This window comes from Chaetura pelagica, unplaced genomic scaffold (assembly GCF_000747805.2).
Source record: "Chaetura pelagica isolate M959 unplaced genomic scaffold, ChaPel_1.0 scaffold363, whole genome shotgun sequence".
Lineage (NCBI taxonomy): Eukaryota > Metazoa > Chordata > Aves > Apodiformes > Apodidae > Chaetura > Chaetura pelagica.
Genome location: NW_009952720.1, coordinates 2,622,317 through 2,636,647, shown reverse-complemented (window position 1 = coordinate 2,636,647; position 14,331 = coordinate 2,622,317). Strand labels below are relative to the sequence as shown.

Here is a 14,331-nt window from a genome sequence, read left to right as displayed (position 1 = left end):
AGGGTGGTTGCTGAAGGATGGAGCTGTGGGTCTGCAAGCCCAGTGAGTCTTCCTTTCACCCAGTGATGGGAGGGAGGGGGATGGAAATGGCCTGTGCTGACTGGAGCCCAGCTGTGTTGTACAACACATGTGGGATGAGGAGAGTTTCTGTATTGAGCTGAATCAGCAAATTTTTCTTGGCTTGCTGTGCTTCTCACAGGGGTGAAGCAGAGTAAAAGAGCCTTTCCTAATTGTTACGTTCTTCCTTGCCAGTAACCCCTTTCAGGCAGTGATGGTGCAGTAATACAGTTGGAATCCTTCCAGGATGAAAGCAGTTGACATATGGAGTGTGTGGCAGTGCTGCAGGGGAAAAAGGAGTTGAAGAGCTGGGGAGGAGGAGGAGTGGTTTGCAGCCAAGTGTGATGGCAAAGAGCTGCCCTTCAGAAATAGCAAGGATGCTTGCTCTAAAGGGCAGCTCTTGCCTCTTGGGGTGATAGTTCACCACAAGTCTTGCACCTTCTTTCTTACAAGGTATGCCATGTACTTATATTGGGCCTGTCAGGGGCCGAGCTGGCCTTAGTGGCTGTTAAATTTGATTTAATAGAATCACAGGCTTGCTTAGGTTGGAAGGGACCTTAAAGATCATCTAGTTCCAACCCCCCTGCATGGGCAGGGGCACCTGCCCCTAGACCAGGTTGATCCAAGCTCCATCCAGCCTGGCCTTGAACTCTTCCAGTGATGGGGCAGCCACAGCTTCCCTGGTCAACCTGTTCCAGTGTCTCACCACCCTCACAGTGAAGAGCTTCTTCCTAATGTCTAACCTAAATCTCCTCTCCTTCAGCTTAAAACCATTCCCCCTTGTCCTGTCACTCCATGCCCTTGTAAAAAGTTTCTCCCCTGCTTTCCTGTAGTCCCTTCAGAAACTAGAAGGTGCTCTAAGATCTCCCCACAGCCTTCTCTTCTGCAGGCTGAACAACCCAAGTCTCAGCCTGTCTCCAGAGCAGGGGTGCCCTTTGAGCATCATTGTGGCCTCCTCTGGACTCACTATCAAGTCCTTTATCTCCTCTAAGTTGATGGAGTCAGGACTTTACTGTGAAGCGGAAACAGAGAATGTTTCCCATTTAATCAGGACAGGGTGAAGATGAGGTGCTCTCCCCACTCTGGTGCTTTGAGTTTTAAATGTGAGATTAGCAGCACTGCATGATGGTGGACACCACCATCTGCCTTTGTTGACACAGGCAGTTGTTCTTGTACAGGCAGGTCACTGGTGGACCTGCCTTTCCCTGGAGGTGAGCAGAGTGATAGGGCAGGGACTGCAGTGGGGTTGTCCTCTCTGTGGTGGGACTGGCTGGAGGCATGTCAGTGCTGCTGGAGCCAGTGAGAGCTGAGCTTGGTGAGGGAGGGCTGCTGGCAGGCAGCAAAGGGCCACTCTGGTCCTGGCCCTGGGAATGCAGAGTGCAGGGGTGTTCCTGGCTTGTTGCTGGCTGACTTTTCCTGTAGTAGTGAAAGGGTCGGAAGAACAGCATTTCCTGGAGTACTTCCAGTCATCTGAATAGTTTTCCTTTTCTCTTGCCCTCCTGCCCTGGGTGTTGGTTTTTGTTTGTGGTTGCTTGACTTCCCTCCTCTTTTAGTTTGGTTTTTTTTTAACCCTTTGTGGTGCTGCATCTATCCTAAACTGTTTGAAGGACAATCTGCTTGTTGCCACCAACAGCAGCAGCTGTGGCCTGAGCAAATACCTCTTGTTTAGCATGTTTCTTGCAGTACTTGTTGCTATGCTATTAGCATATGCTAAAGAGGGGGGCCTCTTGGGGCTCAGTGTGGTCTTGGTGCCAAATGAGGTAACTTCTGCTTTTCTGGAGGAACTGGAGCCAAGATGAAGTCATTGCTCAAGAGCCTGGGAAGGGGGCTGTGAAAGAACCCAGAGGTCTCCTGCATCCCAGATTGGCCCTTGAGCTGGTCCCATTTTCCTCCCTGTATGTACTGGCCCACAGTGCTGGTGAGGCTACAGACTTGGAGGTCACCAGCACTAAATGCAGCTGATCTTTAGCGTAGTTATTCGGGAGGCAGTGTCTGGGAGCTGTGGCAGTGAGTATCTTGGAGCTGGCAGAGACTTTCCCAAGTTAGACTTTTATTTGAAAAAGTCTTCCATGGTGAGAAAGTCCTGGGCAGGCTGCCAGCCCTTCCCAGTGCTTGTTTCCCTGAGCTGTTGTGAGTGTGGTCTGTGAGCTTCCTCCCACAGGGTGTGTGAACAAACCCAACACAGTCATGTAGAGGCCACCTCAGAACCACAGCGTGCAGGAAACCATGTGTGCCATTTCCTTGGCCCCAGGATGGCTGATGGGCCTTGCTGCCAGGGCTGGTGGGCTGTGCAGATCCCCTGCTTTAGCAAAGGTGGGAAATAGAAATCATCTCTGCCTTGCAGGGAGATTTCCAGAGAACTGCTTTTGCTGGAACATGGTTATTAACATTAGCCTACCCTCCTCAGGTACCAGGGACAATCAGTTTGCATTGAGGTAGTGAGGACTTTGGACAGGAACAGCTGTGATGCACCAGCTGCACCATATATGCTTACAAAATACACTTTTGAGAGATTAAAGACACTCAGGGTGTGGAGGGACCACCTCCTTGGGAGGACCTTTTCCTTATCACCTCTTTTCTCTGCTGTAGTGTTCCCTGCATTATACCTTAAGTAGTATAAAGCAGAGGTTAGCCTGAAAGCACAGACTCTAATTGAAGGGGATGGAGGAGCCCAGATGAAGGGAGGAAAGAGAACAGGAAAGCTGGGAGATTCCCTCAGGGAAAAGGGGATGGAAACAGTAAAAAAATTCCTAAGGCCAGCTGGTCTGTGGAGCTTGGGGTGTGCCCAGGAGTTTTCCCCATGAGACAGATGGGTGGAATCTGCACAGAAGCAGCATAAATGTACCTGGTCTGCTGCATAGGGGAGTCTGAAGGGCTTTGGTGGCTCTGTGCTGGCTCCTGTCACAGGGGAAGCAGCATGGGAAGGGCCCTTTCAGGGCAGCCACCTTGGCTGCCCAGGGAGGACGACTCAGAAGTCCAATTCATGTGTTTTTGTCCAAGCTTGTCAGGGTTGCGCCTGCTGCTTAAAAAGAGGGCACGCCGGGCTCTAGGGTAGCAGTGTATTGCTTCTGAAGGTGCTGTGTGCTCAGGGGCATGCTTGTCCTGCTGGTGGTGCTTGTCTGTCCTCCTGGTTCATCCTGCAGCTAAGAGACGAGTGGATGCCTAGAGAGGACCGTGGGGCTCCTGCCTCTCTGATGTTGGTTTAAATGGGGCCTGTGGGCTGCTGGGGTTTTGGTGGGTGTTTGGGGTGAGTGAGTGTGTCTAAGCTCTCTCTCTCTTTCTGGTTCCAGGACAATGCATCTTTTCATGCTGTGTCTCTTCACTGTCTGGGCCCTGGCTTCCCCTGAGCACTATGCTGTGGAAGACATCTGCACTGCAAAGCCACGCGACATCCCGGTGAACCCCATCTGCATCTACCGCAACCCTGAGAAGAAGCCCCCAGAGGGAGAGGGGCAAGAGCCAGAGAAGAAGAAGCTCCCAGACTCTACTAACCCCAGGGTCTGGGAGCTGTCAAGGGCCAACTCACGCTTTGCTGTTGTCTTCTACAAGTACCTGGCTGACTCCAAGGACAATGGGCAAAACATCTTCATGTCACCCCTCAGCATTTCTACAGCTTTTGCCATGACCAAGCTCGGAGCCTGTGGGAGCACCCTCCAGCAGCTCATGGAGGTGGGTGGCATTTCCTCAGCTCTTTCCTGTAGTTGTCACTAGAGCCAGAAGGACGGTGAAGGTGATGGTTGCCAATCACTGCTAAAGGGCTCTTTGGTCAGGATGGCACCCCTGGGAGGGGCACACCAGGCTGCTTGTCTCGAGGTTTGTTTAGATCCCAGCTCTTTCCTCTGACGCCCTCTTAGGATTCAGCATTCAGGGTGGATTCCCTGGGTTGGAGAGGTTAGGTTTCATCTGGAGGAAAGGAAGTCCACTGGGGAGCTGAAGAAAGGGAGTGGGAACTGTTTGTTTCTCACAGACTGGGCAAACATGTCACTGAGCAGGTAGCTAAGCCTTTTATGCAGAAAGCAGGAAAAGCCATGACAATCAAGTCGCACTGGGAGAAATTCTCTTTTACATCCCTTCCTCTCCCTTGGGACAAAATAAGATAGATGGAACACCCTGTGGTCCACCTGGCTTCCAGGTCTGTGCTGTCCAGCAGGACAGGAACTTCAGTTACATCTTGAGAGCCTCCCTGTAGTAAGAGCAGTCTGAGCACACAGCCAGGACTGAACAGCTTCTGTGTGTGTGTGTGACAGCAGGACAGTGAGGGACTGAGCTTCCCCAGGACAGGAGCCTGTACACAGGGAGCCTCTCCCTCCAGTCCTGGCTCCTGAACTTGGAGGGGAGCCTGATCCTGGACTGAGATGTAATCTTGAGTCCTGGCTCTTCCATGGGAACTATTAATGTCCAAGGACCCTTCTCGCTGTTGGATTCACTTGCCTCACAGCTGTGAGGACACTAACCTGCCAAGTGAGGTTTGGTGCTGCCTGGGCCATCCTTGCAGACTGGAGGCTACAGCCCAAAGGGCCTTTCTCCCTGCATCAATGAGATGTGAATTAAGCTGCTCCACTTGTCCTCACTGCTGCTGTCCTTATGGATCCTGCCTCTGGAGTAAGTCATGATGTGTTCACCTGCCATCATCCACACAGTGTGGGCAGAGCAGAGCAGTGAACCACATCTCCAAAATCATCATTCATGCCTTCCCCTCTGGGCAGCCCTTCCTGCTGGAAGGGGACCCTACTGTCACTGAGCCATCTGGGCTGCAGACCTGTGCTTCTAATCCCTCCCTTGTCCCTACAAAAGGGCCAATAATCCCCTTTTGCCACATAGGAAACCATGCCAGAGATCTGGATGTTCATGTGCCTTAAAGCTCTGAGGCTGGGTAGCAGTAGATAAATCATAATTGTCCTTCCAGTGGGCAGTTAGCAGAGAAGACAAAAAATTCTCTGTGCTGCAGAAATCTACCCTCAAAGTTATTGCTGCTATTACTATACTATTGCTACTATACTATTACTATTATATTACTATAGTTATTGCTATTGTCCCATTCCCCACAAAAATAGAGAAGATGTACCAGAATTACTCAACAGGCCATGGGAATTGCTCCTGGGAAGGAGCAGCCTTTGGCATTGTCACAGGAGTTTAGCACAAACCCTGTGAGTCCTCCTATGATCTGCACTGACCTAACAGCTGCTTCCAGGCCCTAGTAGCATGATGCTCATCTTATGTGAGGCTCTCACTGGAGTGTGGTGGGGTTTTGTGAACCTGCATAAACTGTTAATTTTAACAGCACTGGAGAAAGCCTCATGGTTCATATACCAGGCTAGAATCTGTTCCCTGACAGGGGTCAGAGGCCGCAGAGCAAAACATCTCCAAGACTGTTGTGTGTCTTCTGCATGACCCCTCAAGGGTCTAGCTCAGTCATGCCCACGTTTGGGATAGACACATACAAAATGATGCATTTTCCCCTGACAGCTGGAGTAGCAGAAGTGGGTGGGGAAGAGAGGCAGAGGAAGAGACAGATCCAGGCAGGAGGCCTGCCAATGAGGAAGGAACTTCAGCAAGCAAGGGTGGGTAGGAGGCTGGGCGAAAGGCTGAAGGTGGGACCAATCAAAAGCAGAGCATGGAAAGCAAGGAAGCCAGGGTTAGAAAGAGGAGCAGTGCCTCTGTATGCTGAGCAGTGTTTAACCCTGCACTTTGGACTCCAAAACAGGGTCTCAAGCTGGTTGCTTTAACATGGGTTTAGGTTCCAAATTAAACATGGAATGTGAAGCTCTGAGGGCCTGCAAATTTATCTGCTCCCTGGTTTTGGCTTTTGAACTGCAGGCAGAGGCTGCATCACCCCTTGCTGCGGGGCCCAGGAGCTGTGGGAGCAGAAGAACCTGCTCATGGGTCCCTTCTCACTGTTTGGCTTCTCCAGGTCTTCCAATTTGACACCATTTCAGAGAAGACATCTGATCAGATCCACTTCTTCTTTGCCAAGCTGAACTGCCGGCTTTACAAGAAAGCCAACAAATCCTCAGAGCTGGTGTCAGCCAACCGCCTCTTCGGGGAGAAGTCCTTGGTCTTTAATGAGACTTACCAGAACATCAGTGAAATAGTTTATGGAGCTAAACTCTGGCCCTTGAACTTCAAAGTGAGTTGGAACTACTCGGGATTTTTCTTTGTTTGTTTCCTCCCACCCTGCCCATCCTTCTGTTTTTGTTGCACCCCTGTCTTTTGCCTATAGGGAGTGCCCCTGCCCTCAGTGTGTGGGACATCTGTGAAGGCAGGAGGGCATATGAAATGCAGCTCCTGCCCCAGCTTTGCCTTAACCACAGTGATTGCCCAGCTTCGCATTTCTAAATGCTGCAGCACTACACTGGGAGCAATGTCCACCCCCAGCACACGCTGTGTTACCCTGTCTCCTGCAAATGGGGTAAAAAGAGGTGTTTGACTTAACCTTTTTCGGTTCCTTCTTTCAGGAGAAACCAGAACTTTCCAGGAAGATCATTAATGACTGGGTGGCTAATAAGACAGAGAAGCGCATTACAGAAGTGATCCCAGAACGAGGTATTGATGATCTCACTGTCTTGGTCCTGGTCAACACCATTTATTTTAAGGTATGGCTAACAAAACTGGGGGGACAGCCTGTTTCCCTGTGGGAAACATGATGCTCATGTTTGTCTCTGCCCTCCTCATCTCCTTTTTAGGGGCACTGGAAATCACAGTTCCCAGCTGCAAACACAAAACTGGATTTATTTCAGAAAGCTAACGGTGAGACCTGCAAGGTCCCAGTTATGTACCAAGAGTCCAAATTCCACCACGCATTCATCCCCCAGGACAAAGTCCAGGTGCTGGAGCTGCCTTACAAAGGGGATGATATCACGATGGTGCTGGTCCTGCCCAATGCTGGGACATCCCTGGTGGAGGTGGAGCGAGAGCTGACGTCAGAGAAGCTGCAGGGCTGGATTGACTCCATGAAGGAGGTGTCTCTCTTTGTCTACCTCCCTCGCTTCCGTGTCGAGGACAGCTTCAGTGTCAAGGAAAAGCTGAGAAAAATGGGGCTGGAAGATCTCTTCAGTCCAGAAAATGCCAGGCTCCCAGGTCAGATGTAGAGACAGGATGGTGGAGGTGGGGGCAAAATGTTCCTTCACAGGCACGAGGGCAGTAAGTGCAGCAGCACATGAAGAATGAGAACATGGAAGTGTTTAGCTACCACTGCAGTTGGTGATGGACTCTCTGGTCAAGTTCCATCGTGGACATCCAGCCCTGCTCTGGGCTAAGGGCATGGGATTCAAGCAATAAATTGCAGTTTGTGGAGGATGTTATTGTTTAAGGGCAGACATGTCCTCTGCTTCAACACAGGCCATGAAGGATGGAAGTGTGTTCTCTTTTGAGCTGTTGTCTAGAAATGGTTTTCACTCTCTCCCTTTTGTATTTCAGGTATCATTGCAGAGGGCCGTACAGACCTGTATGTCTCTGAGGCTTTCCACAAAGCCTTCCTCGAGGTAAGCCTTGTTTTGACCCAGAAGGTGTCTTCCTTTTTGTTTTTAAAAATTTGAAGCATAATAATTAAAAAGTAGCTCTGAGGCTATGGTGTTAACTTGTTTGGCAATCTGTGGTTTCTGGGGAAGGAGGGTGAGCCCTCTGCATGCTGCATGATGCACTTATTTTAATCCCATCCTCTCTTTTGGTTGGTAGGTGAATGAAGAAGGCAGTGAGGCATCAGCTGCTACAGCTGTCATCATCTCTGGCCGTTCCTTCCCCATGAACAGAATAATCTTCAATGCCAACAGGCCCTTCCTGCTCTTCATCCGGGAAGCTGCCCTCAACACCATCATCTTCATGGGCAGAATAGCTGATCCTTGCTCCTAAAGGGGCTGTCAGGGCCTCGCTTATCCCTTCCCTGTCTCTGGAAAAGGGGTGGTAGGGTATTGCCACAAAGCCTGAGCTGCTCCAGGGGTGGTTGGTCTTACTGTTTGGTGCAAGCTGCAGGGAAGGACTGTCCCCAGCTGGGCTGTTGCTGCTCCTTGTTGCTGTGTAAAACTGGGCAGAGGGCACCTCACCTGCTCCATCCTTCATTCAAAGCTGATTTCTTTTCTGGCACCATTATTTTTGTGGCACCCAAACCTGAGTCCAGCGTTGCTGTCATTCTGATATCCAACCCTCCTTCCTTTCAGGCCTCCAACTGTAACATTGCTCCCCTGGTACATTAAAAACTTACAGATCTGTATGTAACAATCTGACCTCTGAATGGACACTTTTCACTAAGTCACTTCCTAAACTTCTCTTAAAGTTCCCTTTTTCCAAAACGGGGCTCTTCCCTGCAGGCCCCAGCCCCAGCAGAACAACCTTGGGCTGCAGCAGACAAGTGGCCTGTGCTGCCTGGGCCACAAACACCTTTATGCAGCTCTGGGTGGGAAGGCTGGTGGGTGGCACAGCTGCCCAGTGCTGGAGCCCTACTTGTCAGCAGTGCCCAAGTGCTGAGCAGGCACAGGTGAAAGCCTTGTGGAACCAAAGCTGTCAGTTTGTCCTCTTGAGTAGGAAGACTGAAATTAGCTCCATGCTAAAAGTTGTGAGTGGGAGTGTCTGTAAACCATGACAATGCCCAGGTAAGGTGACCAGTGTCTATAGTTCTGTTAATCCGTTATTTAACCTGCCAGTTTAATCCCAGAGCTGAGAAGTCCCAGCTTGCTACATGTGTGATCTGACCTCTGGTTCACCCAAGGTGGCCACATGACTGTAGGTCCTCTACCAGGGCAGATGCAGGAGAAAATTTGGTGAGCTTTCCCTTACAATTTCTGCATTTAGGGCAGCTGTTTCAAACAAAAAGGGTATGTGTTGGAAAAGTGTTGTGTGCAGACATCTGCCCAAACACCAGTAGATTGCACTCCCCAGTGTGCAGTTTACTCTGGATTTTGTAGGTTAGTCAATCATCTGCTTTTATAAAGGCTTCCTCTCAGCAGCAATTGCCACAGCACTGGGGGAGTTATCCTAGATGTGTCCCAGGCTGTGGAAGAGCTAGTGTGAGATGTCTGGTCTCTAGTTTTGGAAGCAGTCAGAGGTTTGGCAGGGCCACCCCTCCTCTTTCCCAGTGGGAAGGTTTGAGCATCTGTGTTGGAGTTTCAAGTGCTGTGTGGTTTGGACAGAGTCACCTCCTCTGATGTATCTTGGGGCTGTAGCTTTTTCCACCTGGGGAGAGCAAAAAGGGCTGAGCCTGCAGAATGGATGAGACAAGCTCATCAAAAAAGGACAGAATTCATCTGAGATGCCCAGAAGAGCAGACTGGCCCAGCCTCCCCCATGTTGCCAGACTTTAGTTGATCTGAAGTGGGCAGCAAAGAGAAAAGTAACATCAGACCAGTCAAGACACAGACTAGGATCTGAGTATTAAACCATTTAATTCTCAAACCACTCACATGCATAATGTTCTTTTACACAGTGTTAAAAGAAAGAAGAAAATGCGATTTTAAATTTTTTTTTTAATACAAACAGAATTTCAAGTATACATTTATAGAATTTTCCAAGATTCCTACCCAAGTTGCTAAGTTTCCATTCACATTGTTCTTAAAGCTGTCCAACGAGAGCGCCTTCTGCTAAATTGCTTTCAATGCAATTGTACAGTCTCCTCTACCTTGATTTTTATTTCCCCCTTCCCCAACTCTGGTTCTCCTACCACCTTTCCTGCTCCTCCTCCAGCAGCACCAGCTGTCCCTGTATGGCATCAGCCACTGATCCACTGGCCACTCCAAAGAGTTGCTGTCTGTGAGCTCCCACTGGAAGAGGAAAAGGAAATGGATGGTAGAGGAGCAGGTTGGGAACAGCTTTTAAAATCAGCTAAGAACAGTCTGATACCCACAAGTTACACACAGCAGGCTCACACGTCAACCTACTGCAGACTAGTGTGAATACTGACTTTTTTTCCTTGAAAAAAGGATTGCAACCAAAATTAATTAATTAAAAAATAATAATAATTAGTACAGCAGGAAATTTCATCACTGTGAAAGTAAGTCTTGAGTGTTAGGACACCTGTCCTAGAGAAGTTTGATGTACAGTTCAACAGTTGAAGGTGACAGCATGATTTTTCTTACAAATGGTTACTCTGCAAACCAGCTCAGAGCAGAATCAATGTGGGACAGACAAACTTGGATTAAAAAAAATAATAATAAAAAATTAAAAAACACTGAACTGACTAGGGCTCCATAACCACATTATGGAAAACAACCCCATGCCCCCAGTAACAACTCTGCTGTGGCTTTGTTTGGTCAGTCTAGCTTGGCCCTGTGTGCGTGGCCAGCCCAGCTGCTGGGCTGTCACCGGGTGCAGCGTCTGACCTATTATTATCAGCGGGGTTTAAATACTCTTTACAGGCAAAGGTGGGTTTTTCTTGACCGACTACAAAAGTATTGCAACAGGCCGAGGCAGGCAGGTCCTGTTGGAGCTACAGCCGGGGCTGCGGTGGGAGGTGCTGCCCGGGAGGGGTGGGAGGTAGAGCTGCGGGTGTCCCCCCGGGCTCTGGCTGACAAGAAGCCCCCCACCTGTACAGCTGTGACAAAAGCCAGCAACAGCCATACTCATCTTAGGATTTAAAGTGCATTTCTTCAGGAAAGGGTGTTTTTTTTTTTTTTGTTTGGTTTTTTTTTGTCTGTTTTTTTTTGTGGTTTTTTTTTTGTTGTGTTTTTTTTTTTTAAGAGGAACCTATTTAAAGTGCTGTTCTAGTTTGGAAAGGGACTCCATTTAGAAAAAAAAAAAAATGGCACCTTTTCACATGAGAGATCTGCTCTCTGTGTGTGTTTGTATCTATATATAGATATATAAATTTGCAGAGTCACATCTGCTGACTAATGACCAACATATAAAAGTGTTTTGATTTTTTCTGGTTTATTGCTTTTTTTTTTTTTTCCTGCAGCCTGCTCCCTTGGAGGCAGGAGGGAGATGGATTCTCCTCTTCCCCTCCACACCATGGACTTAATTTCCCAGTGCAGGAAGCTGAGCTGGCAGCTCTGGCAGCAGCCTTTGGCCCACAGGACAGTTCACTTTTGTGCAGAACACGTGAAGTCACGAATCCACCCTGAACTGTGGCAGCCCCAGAGTGAACCTGCAAGGGGCACAGCGAGAAACTGGCAGCAAAGAGGGACAATGGCCCCCAAAAGGCTTCCCCCTGCTCCTGCCAGATGCCATTTTCATAGAGTCACTTTACAGAGCAGACCTGCATTTCTGAAACACAGAGGTAAGGAAAACAAACCTGTTTTAAGTGAAAGCTTTGCTGAGAGAGTGTGCAGTGTGGTAACCTCAGCACTCCAAGAGAGAGAGGTAGTTACTGTCCTGTGAAGCTTCTGCTGCTTAATGCAACTCAGTTTCTGGAGTGATTGCTGTGGGGGGGGGGTGGAAAGAGGGGGAGAAAAATCCTGTGCTCTTTATTATTAGTTAAATCTTTCTGTTGAAGACATATTTGACTCTTCCCTCTAAGGGGAGTTTACATTTTAGAAATTGATTGTCAGTTTAGTTCATTGCAACATCAAATTCGATTAGCAAATCGCTATACAAAGCCACTTGTGTTGTTAACAATACCCTTCCACTGCTTGGCAAGGAAGTGCTCCCTCATCAGTGTCCCTGTTTGGGGGTTATTGTTCAGCTGAACAGGGGACACTTGGTCACAGCTTGTCTGCTACAGTGTCACTGTGTGACAGCATTTCATGCTCTGAGCACTTGGAGTGGAAACGTTAAAAAAGAGCTACCGGGGTCATATTCACAGTGTTGTACAGGAGAGGTGGGGTTGGCAGCAGGGACAGGAGGGGGCAGAGGGCAGCTCTGGGGACAACTGGGGCACAGCTCCTGGGAGCTTCAGCTAGTGTTTTAGAGACCAGAGGCCTAGAGGGAAAAAACTGCATCCATTCCCTTCCCTTTTCAGACCAAAGCAGTACTTTGAGTGCCTTGTGTAATTCCTGTGACACAGTCTTAATCTTCTCCCTCTCTAACCCTCCCTGCAAGTGGGAGGCATGAGGTGAGGAACATGTTACCACAGGAACATACAGCTGCATGTTATTCTCTTCCTAACTCGGCTTCTAAAAGAGCTTATACAGAAAAATCCCTGTTTTGCCACTAAGAAGGATTACTTTTGCACTCTGTGGCCTGTCCTAACTGTCAGCAAATGTACATACACAAACGCGTTATTTGAATGACAATACTCCCTTTTCACTTCAGAATGTCTCACAGTTGCCTGCCCTGGGAGCAGGCAGCCCTGGAAGCTGCCACACATCAGCCTTATGTCCAGGGAAGAACTTCAGGGGAGACAAAAGGAATTAGTCTTAAGCAAAGGGCATCACAAAATTCTGCTCCCCATGCCTAATCCAGATCAGATGACCCCTCCAACAGCATAACCCTGTCTTTGGAAACCTTCTGACTCTTGAGAAAAGTACCTGCACACCACATCATCATTCCCTGGATGTTCCTCAGAGATCTGCAAACACACATGCTGATGACAGGCTCTGGGAACAAAACTGTGTCCCTGTGTTTAACAGAGCAAACTTAGGAGCAATTCCCCTTGACTCCAGCTGCCTGAAAGTGCCCTGCAGGCAGGGGACAAGGGCAGGGGTGACAAAGCTTCCCCCCTCTTGCTGGGATCAAAGCTGTTGGGCAGCGTCGCTTGCTTTTGTGAGCGCAGCACGAAATGGCACCTTCCTCCTCCCCACCAGCCCTTGTCTCTATTAAGCCAAGAGTTGTACTCAATTACCAATTGCCATGCAACAAAGCTTCACAGTAATCCATAGAGTTTCCTTAGACACTTAAACTGTAAGAAAATAGCATCATGAGAGCACGACCTCCTGTATCAGGCCGATGCCCTGGACACGCAGATGAATGGATGGACCCAGACACACCTCTTGGTCTCAAGACACAGCCTTTGAACTTGACCAAATGGGGAGACAGTGAAGTCACATCATCAGGTTAAAACTCCTTCCCAAGAAATTTCTCAGCCATAGTTTTGTGATTCCTCCCCCTCCCAGACTGAGCAATTTCAATTGTACTTTTCTCCTTTTATGTTGCTATTTTCTGTTTTTTACAACCAGTAGTAGAACTAACCAATCTAGTTTCATTTTTAACTTCTCATTAGTTTCACAGTTTCATAGCCAATGGTATTGGGTCTGACTGCAAGGATAACAAGGTTTAAATAAATAAGCTTCATTGCAATATAAAAATAATGAGACATTTAACCATAGAACTGAGGGAGGGTTAAGTACATTGACAATAAGTAAAGCTGGAGCCTTAACACAGCTGACAGTCTGCAAAAAAATAATGCACTGATTTTTTTTTTTTAGTACTGCCTTACATAACTGCAGTAAAATAATAAATCAGAGTATGTCAGATTAAACAAGGAACTTACACAGCAGTATTTAAAAGATACCTGAATATGTTTCAAAAGCTTTACTGATATGAACTAGGAAGCCCATTAAAGCTGCCCATTTTTACATGATAATACTAAGAAAAAGGTAACAAAAATACAGCTTGCCATAGTCAAATGGGAATGGGGAGCAGCTGGACTTCTCCACAGACCATGGCAGACAAGATGCTGCTTCACAGATTAATAATTGATAAATGAAAAAACCCCACAACGTAACTGGAAATGCACTGGTAGGATAAAGCTCTCTATCCCTTGTTCTGTGTTCTGCAGTGCAGCAGGCAGTGGGGAAACAGCTTATGCTCCAGGGGAGTGACAGAGAAGCCCAGAATGAGGGAGGGAGGCCTGTGGGTCCCAGCCCTTCCCACTCCAAGTAGGGCTAACTTCCAGCAGGTCACTCAAGGACTTGCCTGGTCAAGCCTGGTATGTGTCCAGGACAGACTCTCTGGACAGCCCATTCCAATACTGTTTGGCCATACAGTGAAAAAAACATCTTTTAATACCTAACTTAAATATCCCTTGTATAAACTTCTGCCAACTGCTGCTCCTCCTTCCACCTTGAGTTTGGCTCTGTCTTCTCTGCAGCCTCCCCTCAGCTACTGAGTTTACACAGAAGAAATCACATAGCTAAAGGAATGAGTACTGCAGCAAAAAACATCTTCAGACTGAAATTCCACAGACCACTGCCTCAACCAACTAAATCTGTTCTGCCCAATTGGCAGCCAGTGGTTGGTCCATGGTACCTCTGTTCTCCTGGGCCTGCTTTTCCTTTTTCTGGTTTCAGACCATTTTCTCCTGACAGCTGCCCCAAGAAGCACCTGTACACTGACATTGCTTATAGGATGCCTCAATCCAAAGGAATTTGATGTGATGGATGATGTTCCTATCCATTTGTACAGCATGTAG

The 14,331-nt window shown here is 48.3% G+C and overlaps 1 protein-coding gene across 1 annotated transcript; it reads left to right on the top strand.

The window, feature by feature from the left end:
* The first annotated feature begins 3,351 nt into the window (after positions 1-3,351).
* Positions 3,352-8,268, top strand: SERPINC1 (serpin peptidase inhibitor, clade C (antithrombin), member 1). Its single transcript, XM_009994655.1, has 6 exons — positions 3,352-3,726; positions 5,969-6,184; positions 6,513-6,650; positions 6,741-7,134; positions 7,474-7,538; positions 7,732-8,268. Exons 1-6 carry the CDS (start codon positions 3,352-3,354, stop codon positions 7,903-7,905), a joined length of 1,362 nt encoding a protein of 453 aa, XP_009992957.1. The 3' UTR covers positions 7,906-8,268.
* Positions 8,269-14,331: the final 6,063 nt, after the last annotated feature.

Excerpts from the sequence above, each read along its gene's own strand:
- SERPINC1 (XM_009994655.1), top strand. The coding sequence starts at position 3,352 with ATGCATCTTTTCATGCTGTGTCTCTTCACTGTCTGGGCCCTGGCTTCC. Across the intron at positions 3,727-5,968 it reads CCCTCCAGCAGCTCATGGAG|GTCTTCCAATTTGACACCAT; the intron begins GTGGGTGGCATT and ends TGGCTTCTCCAG. Across the intron at positions 7,135-7,473 it reads AGAAAATGCCAGGCTCCCAG|GTATCATTGCAGAGGGCCGT; the intron begins GTCAGATGTAGA and ends TTTGTATTTCAG.